The 17,927-nt window shown below is 45.6% G+C and overlaps 1 protein-coding gene across 4 annotated transcripts in view; it reads left to right on the top strand.

The window, feature by feature from the left end:
- nos1 (nitric oxide synthase 1 (neuronal)) overlaps positions 1–17,114 on the top strand; it is a 35,262-nt gene extending 18,148 nt beyond the window's left edge. For 3 of the 4 annotated variants that reach the window (XM_064353645.1, XM_064353643.1, XM_064353644.1), the window contains exons 11-29: positions 799–900; positions 1,131–1,325; positions 2,029–2,114; positions 4,498–4,642; positions 5,501–5,605; positions 6,170–6,228; positions 6,446–6,562; positions 7,168–7,342; positions 7,547–7,685; positions 7,858–7,936; positions 8,294–8,487; positions 8,926–9,095; positions 9,991–10,201; positions 11,109–11,196; positions 11,582–11,703; positions 12,350–12,498; positions 12,599–12,793; positions 13,294–13,412; positions 13,819–17,114. In XM_064353645.1, the coding sequence (XP_064209715.1) occupies positions 799–900; positions 1,131–1,325; positions 2,029–2,114; positions 4,498–4,642; positions 5,501–5,605; positions 6,170–6,228; positions 6,446–6,562; positions 7,168–7,342; positions 7,547–7,685; positions 7,858–7,936; positions 8,294–8,487; positions 8,926–9,095; positions 9,991–10,201; positions 11,109–11,196; positions 11,582–11,703; positions 12,350–12,498; positions 12,599–12,793; positions 13,294–13,412; positions 13,819–13,834 (2,466 nt within the window). In that variant the 3' untranslated portion in view covers positions 13,835–17,114. Of the gene's footprint in view, positions 1–798; positions 901–1,130; positions 1,326–2,028; positions 2,115–4,497; positions 4,643–5,500; positions 5,606–6,169; positions 6,229–6,445; positions 6,563–7,167; positions 7,343–7,546; positions 7,686–7,857; positions 7,937–8,293; positions 8,488–8,925; positions 9,096–9,990; positions 10,202–11,108; positions 11,197–11,581; positions 11,704–12,349; positions 12,499–12,598; positions 12,794–13,293; positions 13,417–13,818 lie in introns of those variants that run through there. The other variant, XM_064353646.1, reaches the window with a different exon arrangement.
- Positions 17,115–17,927: the final 813 nt, after the last annotated feature.

Genomic DNA, 17,927 nt, shown 5'->3' with positions numbered 1-17,927 from the left:
TATCCTGAAGAGGAGCGCAGCGGTGTCCGGTAGTCTCAGGAAAGGTTTTTTTTTGCGCTTATTTTTTTTTGTTGCCGGGCCTCGTTTTAATTTCCCGTCGGTCGGCCTCCCCGGCTAATTAAGGAGCGCAGCGCCCCTTAATTGCACGTCTCCCCCTGCGTCCGAATTCGCCACTTTACGCGTTCGCCGCGGGACAGAACGCGCATGACAGCGCTGCGGCAGGCTGCCCTCATCCATTATGCAGAAGAGCCCGCCCGGCTCACTTAATTCATCCGTTTTTCCCCCTCTTTTTTTTCCGGGGAATGTTTTCCTTTTTAACGGCGGGGTGACAGATGGCAGAGAATGTGATGATGCGATGTAGTGAAAATTGTATCTTTTGGCCGTCATTGGCTGCTGGAAGGCCGCACGCCCGAGCTGATTGGGTGGAAATGGTAATGTGACAGTTAATCGCCTTGGCACGCTGCAAACAGGCAGTCAGGCCGCCGGCGTGATTTTCACTCGAGATACTTTCATTGAGAGGTGTGATGACAAACTGCAGAAAGTAGCGGTATTACTGCACCTCTCTCTCTCTCTCTCTGTCACCCTCTCTATCTCTTCTTCTCTCTCCCTCGCTCTCTTTCTCTCTCTCTGTCTCCCTCTCTATCTGTCCCTCTCTCTCTCTCTGTCTCCCTCTCTATCTTTCCCTCTCTATCTATCTCTCTCTATTTCAGTCTCTCCCTTTCTCTCTCCCTCTCTCTCTCTGTCTGTCCACACAATGGCGTTTCATAATGCCGCTCTCTCTCTGTTCTGTCGTTCCAGGACGTGGCTAAGATGATGTCTCTGGACACCAGGAAGACCTCATCACTGTGGAAGGACCAGGCACTGGTGGAAGTCAACATTGCAGTCCTCTACAGCTTCCAGGTGCTTCCCTCTTCATAATACACACAGAACAAAGTCTACCTGAATCTGTTGTCTCTTGAGATACACATATGCCTAGATAATATATTTTATAGCTTATTTATCCGGTGTCATCTTGATGGTGGGAAAGTCTCATAACACAACAAGAAGAAATATGAATTTTTGGGGCTTTGAGTCTCACATTCAAAATATGATCTGACCTCCCCCTCTGCCACCCCTCCGCCTTCCCTCAGAACGCGAAGGTGACCATAGTGGACCACCACTCGGCCACCGAGTCCTTCATGAAGCACATGGAGAACGAGCTGCGGGTTCGGGGGGGCTGCCCGGGCGACTGGGTCTGGATCGTGCCCCCCATGTCCGGGAGCATTACCCCCGTGTTCCACCAGGAGATGCTCAACTACCGGCTCACCCCGTCCTTCGAGTACCAGGTAGGGCAGGAGTCTAGAGGGAGTGGCTTTACCCATCTCCTCCTCCAGGACTGGTCACACACACCACTACATGTCCCGATATCCACTTGTGCTTCTGGTGAAAACGACGGACATGATTTCCAGTGGATTGCATATTCGTTTGGTTGGTATAGAATACATATCTTTGGCCTTTTTGACAGCTGTAAAAATAAGCCTACAAGACAAGAAATTGCTCATTTTTGATTTGTACGGATGTCTCTTATGACGATAATGATGCTGCTGAATCTCCTTTTCTTAGGAACACCTGCTAATGTGTCATTTTAATATTTCGCTCATATGCGCAAGCATTGTTGCTGAACAATTTATGTTCAGCTGTCTCAAGGAATTGCAGCCTTAAAGCCATTGACTGGTGGATCTCAAGGTTCTGTGTGATCCAGGTTTCCATGGTGATTCTGTTTCCAAGGTGAAGTGGACGTCGCTGTGGTTCTAACCCTGAGCTGTTTGTTCCACTGCAGCCAGATCCACGGAACACTCAGTTTCCATGGTGAAATGGTTCTAACTCTGAGCTGTTTGTCCCACTGCAGCCGGGTCCATGGAACACTCACTGTTTCCATGGTGAAATGGTTCTAACTCTGAGCTCTTTGTCCCACTGCAGCCGGGTCCATGGAACACTCAGTTTCCATGGAGAAACGGTTCTAACTCTGAGATCTTTGTCCCACTGCAGTCGGATCCATGGAACACTCACGTGTGGAAAGGAGTGAACGGAACACCGACCAAAAAGAGAGCCATCGGCTTCAAGAAGCTGGCAAAGTGAGTCAGAGGGAACCTGCTGATTTTATTGATCTTTTTATAACATGCTGCTCGTGGTACTTTTTCATTTGTCTTCTTATTTTTTATTAAAACGATGAGTGATCGCGCATAGGAATTTGCCTCTTCTTTTTTTTTATTTTATTAATAAGGCGGGCAATAAAATACTGGGATTTGTTGCTCATAGACTTACCGATATTGAAAAATGTTACATTTTGCGACTACAGCAAGGGTCAGGACACTGAGATTTGTTGTTCATAGACTTTCCTATCGTTTATTTCTTTCTTTTTATTTCTTTTTTATGAAGAGGATGAAGGATATATGGGAAACTGGGCTTTGTTGTTCATTGACACAGCTAGTCCTTCTTTTATTTGTACACTTTTTATAGTATTGAGATGAAGGTTTGGAGGTGGGGGATTTTGTGTTGAGATGAGGACAGTGGGTTTTATTACTCAAAGGCAAGCCCCTGCTCAGTGCTACAGTGCTGCTCGGAACACAGAAAAGATGTGTTAAAAACAACACACAACATGTCATTTTTGAACACACCTCCATGTCTAATTAGGGAAAACACATTTTGAGTTACTTTCAACACAGTCTCTGTTAACAGTCTGCCCACACATAAATTGTATATAATCTGTAACACAAGAGTAGCAGCTTTCACACACACAATGTGTTGGAAGTAACACAAAAGTAGTAACACACGAAGAATGCGTTGGATATTAACACATCCTTTCTGAGAGTGCATCTCGGGGGGTATTTCACAAAGTAGGTTTACTGAGTTAGCTGGATAACTGTGCTGAGTAAAAAACCCGGAACCCTCCCAAACCCTGGAACACGGACTGAAGTAAAAAGAGCCGTTCCGGGTTTTACTCAGCGCAGTTTAGCCGGCTAACTCGAGTAATCCTGCTTGGTGAAATCCCGCCCCCCCCAGATCCGCGCCCGACCGGACGAGAGCGCGACCGCGACCGCGAAGCCCACGCGGTTTTCGTTTAGTCTGATTCTGGGGCGCCTTCCGCCCCAGACGAGCTGAACGGCAGACGGAGGCGGTGCCACAGCTCCGTGGCGTAAAACCCCCACGGGACTAATCAGGCCTTCGTTAGGTTTTTTTTTCCACAGCTATTATTGTAATTGCCCCAGGATGTGAAGAGGCGCGAGGTACCTGTGATTGCTTCTGCTGTTTAACCCGACGTGAGCCGCCTGCTCGGGCGCTAAAAAAATTTAGCGTGCCACGGCACCCCCGACGATCCTTTTGACTGAGGCGTTTTCGGGGGAACCGCTCCGGACTGATTCGCTCTCGGTTTTTGCTTTTTAAACACCAAACTGTATTGATTTTTCGATAAAATATAGAAAGATAGAACAAATAAAAGTTGCAGGCTATAGCATAATAGGCATTCCGTTGGCGCTAGGCAGCAACTCTGAATCTTGAGGATTCAGTTTCCTGGTTTCTTGGTTTCTTACGGTTTCAAATTCAAAAAATGAAACAGATGACTTATAGTTGAATGCAAAAGTATTGGGACAGTCGTGGCAATTTTTTTTGTTTTTCCTCTGCACCAATCACATCTGCATTCCAAATCTGGTGACTGACTGGGCCACGTCAGACACTTCCACCTTTTCCTCCTGATTAGCTGCTTGGTTAAGTGTGCTGCCCGTTGTGGGCTGTTGTGCTGCTGCATGATAAACTTTGAGTCAGATGAGTTTGGTGGCATTTCTCTGAATATCGGAGGACAATACGTACTGTACACTTCAGCTGGCATTTTGCTGCCGCCATCGCTTCTGGTGCCGATGAGAGGTTTACGTCTGGAAGTGTAGCCTCCGCAATTTGTCTCTTTCAGTCTCCTGTGCATTTTCCTGTGACACTTCTCACCCCCAGTGTTTGGAGATCATTAGCCTGTACTCGCGCTGACAATTTAGGATTTTATTTTCTACAGCTCTTATAACCATCCTCTCATTATTTTTCAATGTCTACTGTGGACGGCCTGATCGCTGGCGATGGTTTACTCGGGAACACACAAGCTTTCTGATTGATTTTTTTCTTTTCTTTCATGCTCACAATAGCGTCCATGGTTGTCACACTCAGTTCTCTGGCCCTCATCTGCAAAGTTCCCGTCGTGTATCTTTCAGCTTATAGACTCTATAATCGCTTCCCAAGGATGCAATCCATTCTGCTTTGCCTCATAGTCACTGTTCTGTTTTGATTTGAAGCACAAATTTTTACTAGCACAGAGGAAAAACAACGAGTTGACACAACTGTCCTAATACTTTTGCATTTAACTGTAGATTCCAATGACGCAATAAGCAGTCCATTTGGCTTGTGGTATTCAGGCAGTATTTTGAGGGTACAGAAGTTGCTCCCTCTTTCTTACCCTCCATGTCTTTGTTTTCGCAGGGCTGTGAAGTTCTCGGCTAAGCTCATGGGTCAGGCCATGGCAAAGAGGGTCAAGGCCACCATCTTGTACGCCACCGAAACAGGAAAATCGCAGGTTTACGCAAAAACCCTGTGTGAGATCTTCAAGCACGCGTTCGATGCAAAGGTAACCTTAACTCATAAGGAAAACATAATGCAAAGCACCTCTCTTTTATTTGTAGGCTAAACGGTGTCATGCCAAGTGCAAAAAAATGGGTGTATAATTTGTAATTTAAGAGTATAACCCCAGCAAAGGCTACTGGTCACTCAAGTGAACTGAAACCAATGGCAAGATGTTTCTATTCCACACAGAGTGGAGATATAGCATTGAGTCCTCCCAAACGTGTTTTTTTTTCTTTTATCGCAACGACTATGCCTTCTCACACAATGAAGTGCCAGAGGACGAACGGAATGAGCTCAATCGAGCATGCGAAACTGCTGTTTAACATAAGATCGGAAACCGCCCCAGGCGAGGAAGGCGGCTTGTGGAAAAAAAAAAAAAACCTAAACATGCATTCTCAATCATCGAGTTTCCCCCTTCGGGAGTTCAGTGTTTTTTTATTTTTTATTAATTCGTTTTTTTTTTTCTTCTAACGGATGCAATCAATCACTCAAGACTGATTCCGTTTTGACGGAGCGTCAGGAAACTACGAGGGCTAGATGGCGCCCCCTGATGGCCGAGCCACAGCCGCCGCCGCCGATCTCTCACCAAGCCCCGCGCTCTGGTGTTAATATCTGCCGCAGCAAATTATCACCTCATTAGCAGAAGAAAAGCTGCCTGACGTTCGCAGCATCTCTTCCACGTGAATAGATTATCATGTATTGAACCCCCCCCATTACAGTTTTCACCCTGCTGACGGAAAACTTCCCTCCCTACGTGACACCATGGCCCCGTGGGTATAGTGAGGATTCACTTCCGGGTCATAGGGCATGTCGTCTCAATGTGCAATCTGACAGCCCGGCATTCTCTCCTTTCGGCACACAGGTGACGTCAATGGACGAGTATGATGTGGTGCACCTGGAACACGAAACGCTCGTGCTCGTGGTGACCAGCACGTTCGGCAACGGAGACCCACCTGAAAACGGAGAGGTACTCCATTTCCAGTGTGATTTATGTGTCTTTTATTAAGTGAAATGTATTGGTAATATCACATTGCTATATCCAGTATGAGATTATGTAATGACACTTATGATCTTTTATTGATATAGCAATAAGATGAGTGGAGTGGCTGGGGTGAAAGATAATTAAAAACAAAACTATTAGAGATTACGGACATCGATGCTATTTGTGAAAAACATGGAGAAATCCTGATCACTTAGACTATATCCATAATACTACTGACAGTTATTTGTGATTTATATCGAATAGTTTAATTATGTTTGCATCTATCATCATTTTCTATCAAACAGCTATAACGCTATAAACACCTTGCAAAGAATCATCATGCTATGTCATTAAGACAGCTGTAAGCAGTTATGGACAGTTATGAATAATAATAGTTCTGTTATGTAGCCTTTAAATGGTAGCGAAGGGTTACAAAGGCTGGTCTAAGGTCATCTGAGTATTGCATATATACATAAACAGAATGGTTGTTCAATACTTGAAAGGAGTGTGTAGGGAGGGTGATCAATGTCATATCCTGTTCCTGTATAGAAATTTGGTGGAGCGTTAATGGAGATGAGACATCCCACTACCAACATGGAGGACAGAAAGTGAGTAAAATGGCTGTTTAGTTATTTGATGATTTTTTTTCTGAGTTATTGCTGTTTGGTAAGGTCACGGCATCCCATGTGTTCTTCTGCCCTGGGGAGGTAGGGAGGGGGCAACTCCACCCCCCACCCAGCGGTTTGGTTTTCCCGTGTTTGAAGTCGAGCCGCGTCGATTGGCCGAGAGGTTTGCGTTGTTACACTGCATCCTTGTCCTCCACAGGAGCTACAAGGTGCGATTCAACAGCGTCTCGTCGTATTCGGACACGCGCAAATCTTCGAGCGACGAGCCGGAGCCGAAGGTGGACTTCGAGAGCACGGGACCTCTGGCCAACGTCAGGTAATAACAGTACGAGTGGAAGGCGCTAAACCAGGATGCCTCCGGCCTCTAACGGCACACTGGAATAATGTGTTTAATGTTTTTAAACCTCGGTCAGTTAAACTGAACCAGCCAGCTGACTTGCTTGTAATCGCATTACTTCCCAACAGAACAACGTAGCTGGCGTTAACCTGGCTTTGAACATACAACAAGCAACTGAAATCATGATAATCTGGTTAAAACAAAAGAAAAGTAGCTCAACACTCTGAAAGGCTAAAATGGGTTTAAAGAAACATCATGAAGAAATGCTGCCACTCAGTGTTGCCACCTAGGGGTCAAAGGGTTCAGATCCAGCGTCATAGGGCCGTGGGGAGCAGAGTTGGGTTCAATTCTATTTCAGTACAGTCAGCGAAGAAAATTGACTGAAATTCAGGTAATTAATTGAAAAACTCTCGGAAGACCCAAAGGACAGTTTTCCTATTCGTGAAGTGATTTTCAGTTATTGTCTCAGTTATTGGAATTAGCAGAGCTGAAATGGAACTGACCTCAACTCTGGCAACAAACAGACCTTGTGGAGAGAAGGGCAGGAGGCCTGCAGCTCATCCCCGCTTGCTGTGGTTTTGCAGGTTCTCTGTGTTCGGCCTGGGCTCGCGGGCCTACCCGCACTTCTGCGCGTTCGGTCACGCCATGGACACCCTGTTCGAGGAGCTGGGCGGGGAACGCATCCTCCGGATGGGGGAGGGGGACGAGCTCTGCGGCCAGGAGGAGTCCTTCAGGACCTGGGCCAAGAAGGTCTTCAAGGTGGGGAAGGGGACCTGCGGTCCGCAACAGCCGAGCAAATAGGCCAAAAGAGAGACCATGACATAAAAGCAGGTTTGGCGGATTGACTTAGAGAGTGCCCTCCACAAGTATGTTAACGGTAGAGTGAAAATGGGGGGACTCAAAAAATTATTTTTTAAATTTAAAGCATGATCTTTAAAAGCCCCTTCCTCCGTGTGCTTCAAGGCTGCGTGTGACGTCTTCTGCGTCGGCGATGACGTGAACATCGAGAAGGCGAACAACTCGTTGATCAGCAACGACCGGAGCTGGAAGAAGAACAAATTCCGTTTGACTTACACAGCGGAAGCGCCGGAACTCACACGGGGTAACACGTTATACCGCTAAACCGCGTCACCTCATCATGTGCTAACGGTTCATAACGGTCCCAAAATAAGCAACTTGTGTACTTGCTGGCTGGTTCCCAAAGTTGGATGACGGTGCTCTGAACGCGAGGGCGTTTTTATTGACTCCTTACCGTGATTGTGTCTTGCCAACAGCGCTGCACAGCATTCACAAGAAGAAGGTTTACGGAGCGAAACTCCTGACCAGAAAAAACCTGCAAGGTCCCAACTCCAAGTAGGTTATGAATTACGTTCTCAATGGTGAGACCACCAGACCTGGGTCAAGTACGAATTTGAATCTCTTTCGATGCCAAGTAGAATTTGATCAATGCAAGTTTTCATTGCAACGTGTTACGAACCAAAATGCGGAATCGTAGGAGAAAATAATTTTGCTCGGAATATTGGTGAAGATAGATTTTAATATGTCTGTTGATCATCTGTGGCAGGTAGTTTGTCAATGGCTTTGGCTTAAAGCTTTTCCAATGTTATTATTTGACCCAGGCCTGGATACCAGACACTGAAGCAAAGAAAACGCAAAACTATGATGGAAGCATCTTAATTCTCCTCTTCACGCTTGACTTTTCCTCTGCAGTCGGTCCACAATCTTCCTTCAGCTCCATGCGAACAACCACGAAGGGTTGAAGTACCAGCCCGGAGACCACCTGGGCATCTTCCCCGGCAACTACGAGGACTTGGTGACCTCGCTCATTGATAAACTGGAAGACGCACCGCCTGTCAATCAGATCGTCAGGGTGGAGTTCCTGGAAGAGAGAAACACTGCACTGGGTAAGCTGTGCTCAGATATGCATCAACAGTTGGGTTTTGTCAAATGTAAGCTGTGAACCTATCGATGTAGGTCAGCAGTCGGAAACCCAGTTCCTAGAGTCATGTCTGTTTCTGGTTTTTGTTTCCGCCAATTACCCTGGCTCAATTTGCTGATCAGTTGCATTACACTAATGCTGTTTCACTTAATAGACCATGGTAAGATATGACTGTTTTATGAATTTTGTTTTCTGCCATTTCATAATCATAAAACAGTCGTTTGTGTCCTATTTTTTCATAGTTGACAAATGAGATGCAATAGAATGCACGCTAAACTAATTTTAGTGTTTACAACAAAAATAAATGTTTTATAGAGGTATCATCTGAGCTTTGAAACTATCCAACTGCATTTGAAGTGAGTATTTTGCTAATTGTTAGTGCTGTTTTTTTTTTTTTCCACAGGTGTGATCAGCAACTGGACAGACGAGAGTCGTATCCCACCATGCACCATCTACCAGGCCTTCAAGTACTTCCTGGACATCACCACTCCCCCCAGCCCCCTCCTGCTGCAGCAATTTGCCTCACTGGCCAGCAATGACAAGCAGAAGAAGAAACTGGAAGTTCTGAGCAAGGTAGGAGAGGGTTGGGAGCCTTGGAAATAGGTTCAGTATTTCTCACTATTTGAAGAAGTCTGCCTGCCCGTGATTTCTCCAAATATTGAGAAATACTAAACCATCATCGGTCCTCTCTACTGCAATTCCTGTGGCTTTGTCTCTGCTCTAAAGAGCGGTCTAGATTAGATTCAAATGAATCATTGCGCAGAAAAGGCGATTATCTTGGTGGTGTCTTTATTCATGTTCCTGTTCTCGTGCTTAAAGGAATTTCAGTCGCTTTTACCATGAGAGCATATGTGCCTTGAAACTGAAATTGCGTTTTTTTTTTATAATAACCCACAGACATGCTGTCACTCAACACCACCCACCTTCAAACCCTCCATTTTTCTCAATGTCCTGAAGCAACGAGCCAAGTCATGAATCACCCAGTGTGCCTCGGCTTATTCACAAAGCAAGGCCTTCATTTGGTTCATGTTTGTTTGTCATGCTGTTGTCTTTTTTGTGTGTAGCTTGATGTCTTAATGTGAACAGACCCATTTTCCATGGAGGGGAGGGGGGGGGGGCTGCTATATAAATGCAGACCTCTAAAATGGACTGCTAATTTCCAGCTTTTTCCAGCAACTACAGCTACACAAAGCATGCCTCTCATTCACCTATTCACACACACACTGTCATACCCTCTCATTTACCCATTCACACACACATACACTCAGATCGCCTCTCATTCACACACACACTCACACACCAACGGGGAAGGGTAGCCACGCAAGGCGCCCACCAGCTCCTCGGGAGCGATTCGGTAAGGCATCTTGCTTTGGCCCAGAGGGGAGGCGATCGAACCAGCGGCTTTCCCAATAGCCAGATGACCGCTCCTGAGCTAATGCGGCCTCCTTTCCTGTCTCCCCCCCCCCAGGGTTTGCAAGAGTACGAGGAGTGGAAATGGTACAACAACCCCACCATGGTGGAGGTTCTGGAGGAGTTCCCCTCCCTGCAGATCCCCTCCACCCTCCTGCTGACCCAGCTGCCCCTCCTCCAGCCGCGGTACTACTCCATCAGCTCCTCGCCGGACACCTACCCCGGGGAGATCCACCTGACCGTGGCCGTCGTCTCCTACCGTGCCAGAGGTGAGGGCTCGGGGGGGTCACCCACCAAATCCCACCGCCGATGACTGTTTTTTAAATTTCCATAAATTAATGGGGAATTTTGGTTTTCTGGAGGAAATTTGGAAAGACTAAAACCAAGCATCGAACATTTACTGTACATAATGGGACGTAGTGGCCTGTGTCCAGGGGAGGATTTCTGGGCTTGGTGGCCCTTCTTCCATCTCTGCTGGTACCAGGTAGCCCAGCAAATACTGTAGAGAGAAGAGTATTCCTGGCAATATCTGTGGTATGGGGGCTAGTATCTACAGCATGTGTGTGTGTGTGTGTGTGCGCGTATGTTTGTGTGTGTGAGGCGAACGCCATAGGGGAGGGGGAGAGAGGACAAACCGGGACGTTCATGAAATGTTTTTTTTTGGTAATTGTTCATGTAATGCGATTACATTTACCGAACATTCTGATGAGCCCCGCCGTCTGTTTCCTGCGAAGGGCACTTTGTGGCTCCTTTGAGACAGGAAGCCAGAAGTTACTGCGATACCAGGAGCTCTGTTTTCTGCGCAAATCCACATAACTTGCATGTAATGACCCCATTCAATTACGGATTGCGGAACGTGGGCGCAGGAAGAGGCCTCATGCTCCAGATTTAGATGCATCCAGGGGCAGCTGACTGGTAGCACGCTGCGTCTATTGACTAATGCGGCAAACTGGGAAATCACAGTCTCCAGAAAAATTCGCCAGGAGTGCCAAAAAAAATAAAATAATAATTTGCGTATTCACATAATTACCAATTAAACTGTGGCGCGTTCTGGACGTTCTCTCCTTAATCTTTATTTTATTTTATTTTATTTATTTATTTATTTTTTTGTTGTTGCTGCTGGGAGCTGTGTTCTTAGCCGCTTGGCATTTCGCTGGTTTTTGTTTCCTCTCGCAGATGGAGACGGTCCACTCCACCACGGCGTGTGCTCCTCTTGGCTGAGCGGCATAGAGATGGAGGAGACGGTTCCGTGTTTCGTTCGAGGGTAACGAGCGGCGCTCTGGTCCTGCGGGGGAGCCGCCATATGTTACATAACGGCTCGATTTATCAGCGCCGATTTGTTTCCCGTCAGCGAGCAACAGAGACACCGCGGTTCACCGAGCAGACAATTAGCGAGCCGCGAGCACACATCACCTTGATAAAAAATAAAAATAAAACACATTGCTGTTTGAACGTCTGTTCGAGGACTTTTTTGAAGAGAGGCACTCCAAACGTTCCACGGCGGCAGCCGTTGAACACAAATAAGGCTGCTCAAAAAACCCGGGCTGGGGGAACTGTTTGTTTCACACCGATTACGTTTTTTGTCGATGCTTGGAAAATGTGCTGAGTGTGCTCTGCAAACATCTGTTTTTTTTTTGTTTTTTTTCCAGGGCCCCAACCTTCCGGATGCCGAAAGACCCCAAACTTCCTTGCATCCTTGTGGGCCCCGGAACCGGCATTGCTCCCTTCAGAAGCTTCTGGCAGCAGAGACAGTATGATTTTGAATACAAGGGTTAGTGTCATTACCACACAAACGCTCTGCGTCAGGGGTAGAGTGCAGCCCTGATCCTGGAGCGTGAATGCCGTTTCTGGTTTTTGTTCCAGCTGAGATCGGTCGCAGGAGTTTGATGGATTATTAAAAGTCTGAATATTCCGATCCTGACTGATCCAGCACCAAGTATCTCTAGCACATGGTGACCCTGTGTTCTTTAAGCTAAATAATTCATGCATATATGTAGTTATAAGTTTGGATGGACCAAAAACCCAGGCACTGCAGGAACAACCTTCTCCTTTTTTTAAGGTGTAGAGCAAAATATTCAGTGTGTGACTCATCTCTGTACTCCTGAGTACTTTTAACTCTGACCGAGCTCATGTGGTGCATACAATGTGTTATGTGCTGATTTAACTCTGGCCATTTGTGCTCTGTGTGTGTGCGTGTGTGTGTGTGTGTGGGGGTGTGTGTGGTGATGTGGTGTATGCGGCTTGTGTAATTTGCTGAACATCTGTGTTGTAACAATTTTAGTATTTGTATCACCTGTGCTGCTCTATCTGATTAAACATGTTTTTATAAAACAGAAGGGAAGACAGTATTATCTAATCTAATTGTCTGGTTGAGAGTGGTGACATCACCCTGACGTACGTTTCTTGTCCCATAATAGGAATTGAATCCTGCCCGATGATTCTGGTGTTTGGGTGTCGGCAGTCCCAGATAGACCACATCTACAAGGAGGAGACCATCCAGGCTAAAAACCAAGGGGTGTTTGAGGAACTGTACACGGCGTACTCACGAGAGCCCGGAAAACCAAAGGTCTGCTTCGGTCCGTCAGCAAAGTGCTGCCCCAAGATACCGTCGGAAAAGGTAGCCGCGAACGTAACCGCTCGCCCTTTTCTCTCTCGCGCTCCCTCAGAAATACGTGCAGGACGTGCTCCGGGAGCAGCTGTCGGAGACGGTGTACGGCTGCCTGAAGGAGCGCGGCGGCCACATCTACGTGTGCGGCGACGTGACCATGGCCGGCGACGTCCTGAAGACCATCCAGCAGGTCGTCAAGCTGCAGGGCAACATGTCGCTGGAGGACGCCGGCTTCTTCATCAGCAAGCTGCGGGTACGTCGCGCCCGCCGCGGTCGCTTTCTCAAACCGCCGTTACGCACGAGCTGGAGCAACGCAGCTGTGAGGAACATGTTGGTTCTTCTAGACTGCTGGTTGGTTCATCTTGTGAAGGCACTGTTCTAGTGTATGGATGACCCCCAAAGGTGAGGTATGGTATCATGTCCAGGCTTCCAGGCTGTGGCAGGACATCGCCCAGAGGCATCGCCCAGGGATTTCAGCAAGTGGGACTTCCATGCCTCGTTGCTCTCTAGCGCCCCCTGTGGTCAATCAGATGCTCTAGTCTGTGAGCATGACTGGAAGACTGAATAGTGAAAAGAAACAGCAGGTGTTTTGGAGGATGGCGTGTGCTTCTCTGCTCTCCCAGTTGACAGGGGTGACAAAGATAACATCAAAAAACCCAAATTAACCCTTCAAGGAGTAAGATCACAAATATTTTTGTTTCTGAATGCTCACTGGAAGTTTTGTGGTGTTTTTCTTCTCGCTCTTCCTCCCAGGATGAAAACCGGTATCACGAGGACATCTTCGGTGTTACGCTACGCACATACGAGGTCACCAACAGGCTGCGGTCCGAGTCCATTGCTTTCATCGAGGAGAGCAAAAAGGATTCTGATGAGTAAGTCTCTCCCAGCTTACCTCGGGACTAACATCTCTATGTCCTGAAATAATCCCTGTTTGTTACATGACTTAATGTAGGAGGGGCCTGCAAGCGGTAGGTTATCGGAAGATATCAGCCTCTGGAACAATACGAAAAAAATCATAATGGTAACCATAGTAACCACAGTTTAAAAGGCTCCCGTGTAACTGGATTGCAGCCTTTGCAAATGGATCCTTTTCCTCCCCCCATATTCGCGCTCGTGCACTTCAGGAAAAGGCCCTATAAATGCACTTGTGCTGGGAGTAAACACGGCAACTGAGTCCTCCAAAGACACTCACGGCCTTAGTCCTGAGTTGTACTTCACTCAACGAGAATGTGTGCGGAGGATGAGGACAAACTTGAATCCTAAATTTGTGTCTTCCAGGGTGTTCTGCTCTTAGGACCGTGCTGGACGTCCGCACTCTTTCCGGAAGGGACCACAGGTGAACTCTTGGGAGCCAAGTATTACCGGAGCTAGACAAGGATACTGTGCCAAGTTTTATACTGTAAAAAAAAAAAGAAGAATTACCTGCAATTATTTTCTACCAGTTTATGCTTTGTTAATGGTCAGGCTGTGCACTTAGTCTGTGGTAAAATCTTTATTTGAATTTTTTCGAGATTTTCCAAAATGAACGTTTTATTTTTCAAATGGATCTGCTTTGAATGATTTATGAAGCGATGTGTGGCCGACCTATATGACTTTATCTCAGTGTCAATGCATGAGCAAGACAGTAATATTCTTGATATATTCAATGTTAACTGTATAACATGAGAGTCGATGCCTTTTCCTAAAGTGCAGTATTTAGGGCTGCTAAGGAGACATGGAAAGGATGCATGATGGGAAATAGTTCAAACGAGGATGTTTGAGGATACAAACGAGCATCGGTCTTCATTCAGGAGGCATTTCGCCTGATGTGTTCATGTTCCAATGAGGAAGGAACTGGTTAGCCGAGTGCTACTTCAGTTTTGATGCATTTTGATTATACCTTGATGGCAGTATTCAGTTCTAATACTACCGCATGTCTAGCAAAACGATGAAGATGGAAATAAACTAATTAAATGCTCTACATGCTTAATACATCGTGCATGTAAAGTCTCAAATTTCTATGAATGAGACTATGGAATATTTCATTTTGGGTCCATTCTGTTATTCAGAAGGGCAACAAATATCCAGTAGCAAGCTGACGGCCTGTCAAAATCCGTCTGTGCTTTTGTCAGTTTTTTTTGACCTGCATGTCTGTGCTGCTGTCAGATTATAAAATAGCTTTTATTCCTTGAATCCAGTGTCGTGTCACGGCTGTGGTTGCGGAACGACGCCTGCCAGAAGCAACCGTCCTTTTCTGGCAGAGGGAAAGGCTAAATTACCGTACTGTACTGTGCTGTTGTCATCAACATGGCTTTCATTCACTGGAGTTGTGGGGAGGTCTTTGTTCCTCGCACGTGTTTCGCGTTGTTGTTCAGGAAATTAGGAATCAATAGGCCTGATTAACAGCCTTCCTAATGTTTTTGCGGCGAGGAGTAACAAGGATTCGCACAGTGCGACGCTGCTGATTATCCAACGGCCGAGCTACACTTTGATCTCGAAACGAGTCGGGTTTTCTGGGATATTTGCTGGAGAGGGCAGCGATGGCGTTTAAAGAAGAGATAAGCATTTGATGCTTTTTCTCGTTTATTTTGCTTTAATCCGTGGTTGACCTGCAGCCAGGTGATGGACTTTGCACAGACACCTCGCAGTATCTCTGCTTCCGACTTTATTTATGAGGGGGAGGGTCCAGCGCTATTTGATTGGCAGAACAGCCTGTCACTCCTCCTCCTTGTCAACGGAAGCAGAGAGAGGAGCGGGGGAAAGATTTTAACGAAGAGACCACAAAGGAAGGGCCAGTAAACAAGCGGCCATGGCCTTAAGAAGTGAACGCCCCCCCTTTTCACTCCCGTGAACCCCCAAACTCTTGTGCCTCTGTCCCCAATCCCTAACGTGTGTCATCTGTCCACCTAATCCTCTGTGCGGCCACCCCCGCATCTTTGGTTTTTCAAGACGGGATGAGATTCTTTGTGTCGGGAATGTTCCGAGGACTGACTGTTGCCTTACAGTAGAGTAGTATGGGCTCCCCCCTATCCCCCCCCCCTTCACCCCCACCGCCCACCCCCCCCACCTCGGGGGCCGTCTCCCCATGCGTGTAACTGCCATAGTTCTCCTGAGTGGATCAGGCTCTCTTGCGATGGCTTGTGAACCTCATGCGTGTGGTTGCCATGGTACTCGCATGGCCTTTCCCGCCTCTCGTAGATAGATGATCCTGTACACCCCTCCCTCCCCCCCCCCCCCGTCCGTCCGTACCTGCCTTACGTCTGAAAACATATTTACGCAGTGCATATCCACTTACTAACCATTCAATTACCTCTCTTTGAAGAAAAAAAAATGATAATAATCACACATACAGGCTTGTTTTTTCAGCCCTTGTGAAGCTGTCCCTTGACATGTTTAATGTTCTTGTGAGTCGAGGCTGCGATGTGAGTTGCCAGTACCGTTTGTGGTTTCTCTCTGCGATTATGCACAAGCTTGGAATGCTACCCCTCCTGCAAACATAACAGCTTAACAGCCAAATACTCCTTCCCCAATGAACAAAAAAAAAAAAAAATTATAATAATACTAATGATAATAACTGCTCCTGCTTGGCTTTCAGACCTTCTCGTAAAGAGTAGCCAGTATAATAAAGACTGTCTTCATCTCCTTTTATTGAAATTGCAAACATCAATGCATGCAGAGTGTCTCTTGTAATTTAACTTTTATTTTTTTATTTTTTTTATTTTATTTTTGGTGATGTATCTTTTTAAATCTCTGCCTTTTTACAGGGCTTTGATGAGTCAACCCAGTGCAATGTTCATGTGGTTTGACCTATGGTTCAAAGGTTTATTGTAATTAACCAGCTACAGTACAGCTGATCAGTTTTTCTTGTTTATTATTTGCCTCATCTATGTCCTTAACTTGTACTTTATTTGTGAGGGAAAAAAATTTGCCTCTGGCATGACAGAAACTAAATGAATTTTAAGAAGCTTTATGAATTTCTGTGCTACTGGCATACATAAATTAGATTTTTAATTGAAAACTTTTTTTTTTGGTGAGGGAACAGCCAAGTTTGTTAATTGTATGCAGTTCTTACTGAAAATTTCTTTACGTTTGTTTATTTTGAATGGAATGAGAACCGTTTAAACTCTGTGATGTAAAATGTGCAAAAAATATTTACAAAGGCAAAGAAACTAAGTAAAACTAATCTATATGAGATCTTTTTTAAGAATGTATTTTGGTTATAAATGGCTATTATTTGTCTTTTCTGCGTGGGAAAAAAAGAAAAAACTACAGTGTATTTCATATCTTTTAAATATTGGAAACTACAACAGAAATCTGACTGCATGATGTATGCTGTGGTGTTTAAAAGAAGCTATGTATATTTTCCAGCACTGTATCAATATGACTATCACAACTGCATTCGCCCTCTCAGATTGGACGGTAATGTGCTTAAAGGATATTAGTGTTTATTTCACAGCTGTTTAAAATCTGATCCAAACAGCCTCCGCTGTGCTCCTTATATTGTGGAATTTATCAACCTTGAACGTTTACCATTTATTGCATACTGCAAAGACTTTGCATTGACTTAATAAAAAAAAAAAAACATTTCTATGTCAGGAACTGTACTGTGTGGATTCATTTTGGTCAGAGTCTGTGATGCTTTGAAATAGGAAGAGTGTGGAAGTAATCTATGGTCCAGCTTCGTAACCGTAGCGATTCTTACAGAGAGGGTTGTCCAGAGAATGTGGAAGAGCTTGGGAATGTTAAAGTGGAACATAGAGAGGACAAATTTACTATGCGTCAGATATCCCAGCATGCTTTTGTAATTCTGGTTTTAATAATGGTACTACAGGTAATCCGGTCCTTGGTGCCTCCTGTTTTTGCACTCTGACACACAACAGAACGTCACCAGGCCATAAGAGCAAGATACAAAAGGCACAAAACTCAAAAGCTACTCCCCAAATACAACTGTGATTATAAATACTGCACAGGGTTGCCAATGTTTCCTTTCATGAATACCGGTCACGAGGGGAGTCATTTGCAGTACTGGCAACCACATAGAGGACTTTATCAGTTTTGTCCAGTGTGCAATTCATAGTAATTCATTGATGGCAGGTATAATTTGTAAGGCATGGAGAAATGTTGGACAACGGGCGTCCCATATGAGAAAAGCTATTTTGTACTGAAAGGTATTCACAGCTAATATGATTGTTGGCAATGCTAATACTGTAGCAAATGTGGTTTGATGCAATTATTATAGGTAATTGTAGGCTACTCACTAAGAAGCTGGCCATAGGCAGTGTGCCACCTCTAATGACTAGCAAGCTTAAATATTTGTCTTTTTACCAGAAATGTTTTGATAAATCTCATAGTAAGCAGACCTGTATTTCATGTAATTTTCTATGTGAAATCCATTAGTGGGCTATTGT

Source organism: Anguilla rostrata, chromosome 10 (genome assembly GCF_018555375.3).
Source record: "Anguilla rostrata isolate EN2019 chromosome 10, ASM1855537v3, whole genome shotgun sequence".
NCBI classification, from domain to species: domain Eukaryota; kingdom Metazoa; phylum Chordata; class Actinopteri; order Anguilliformes; family Anguillidae; genus Anguilla; species Anguilla rostrata.
The sequence above is the reverse complement of the archived record's forward strand: the minus strand, read 5'-3'. Positions and strand labels throughout refer to the sequence as shown.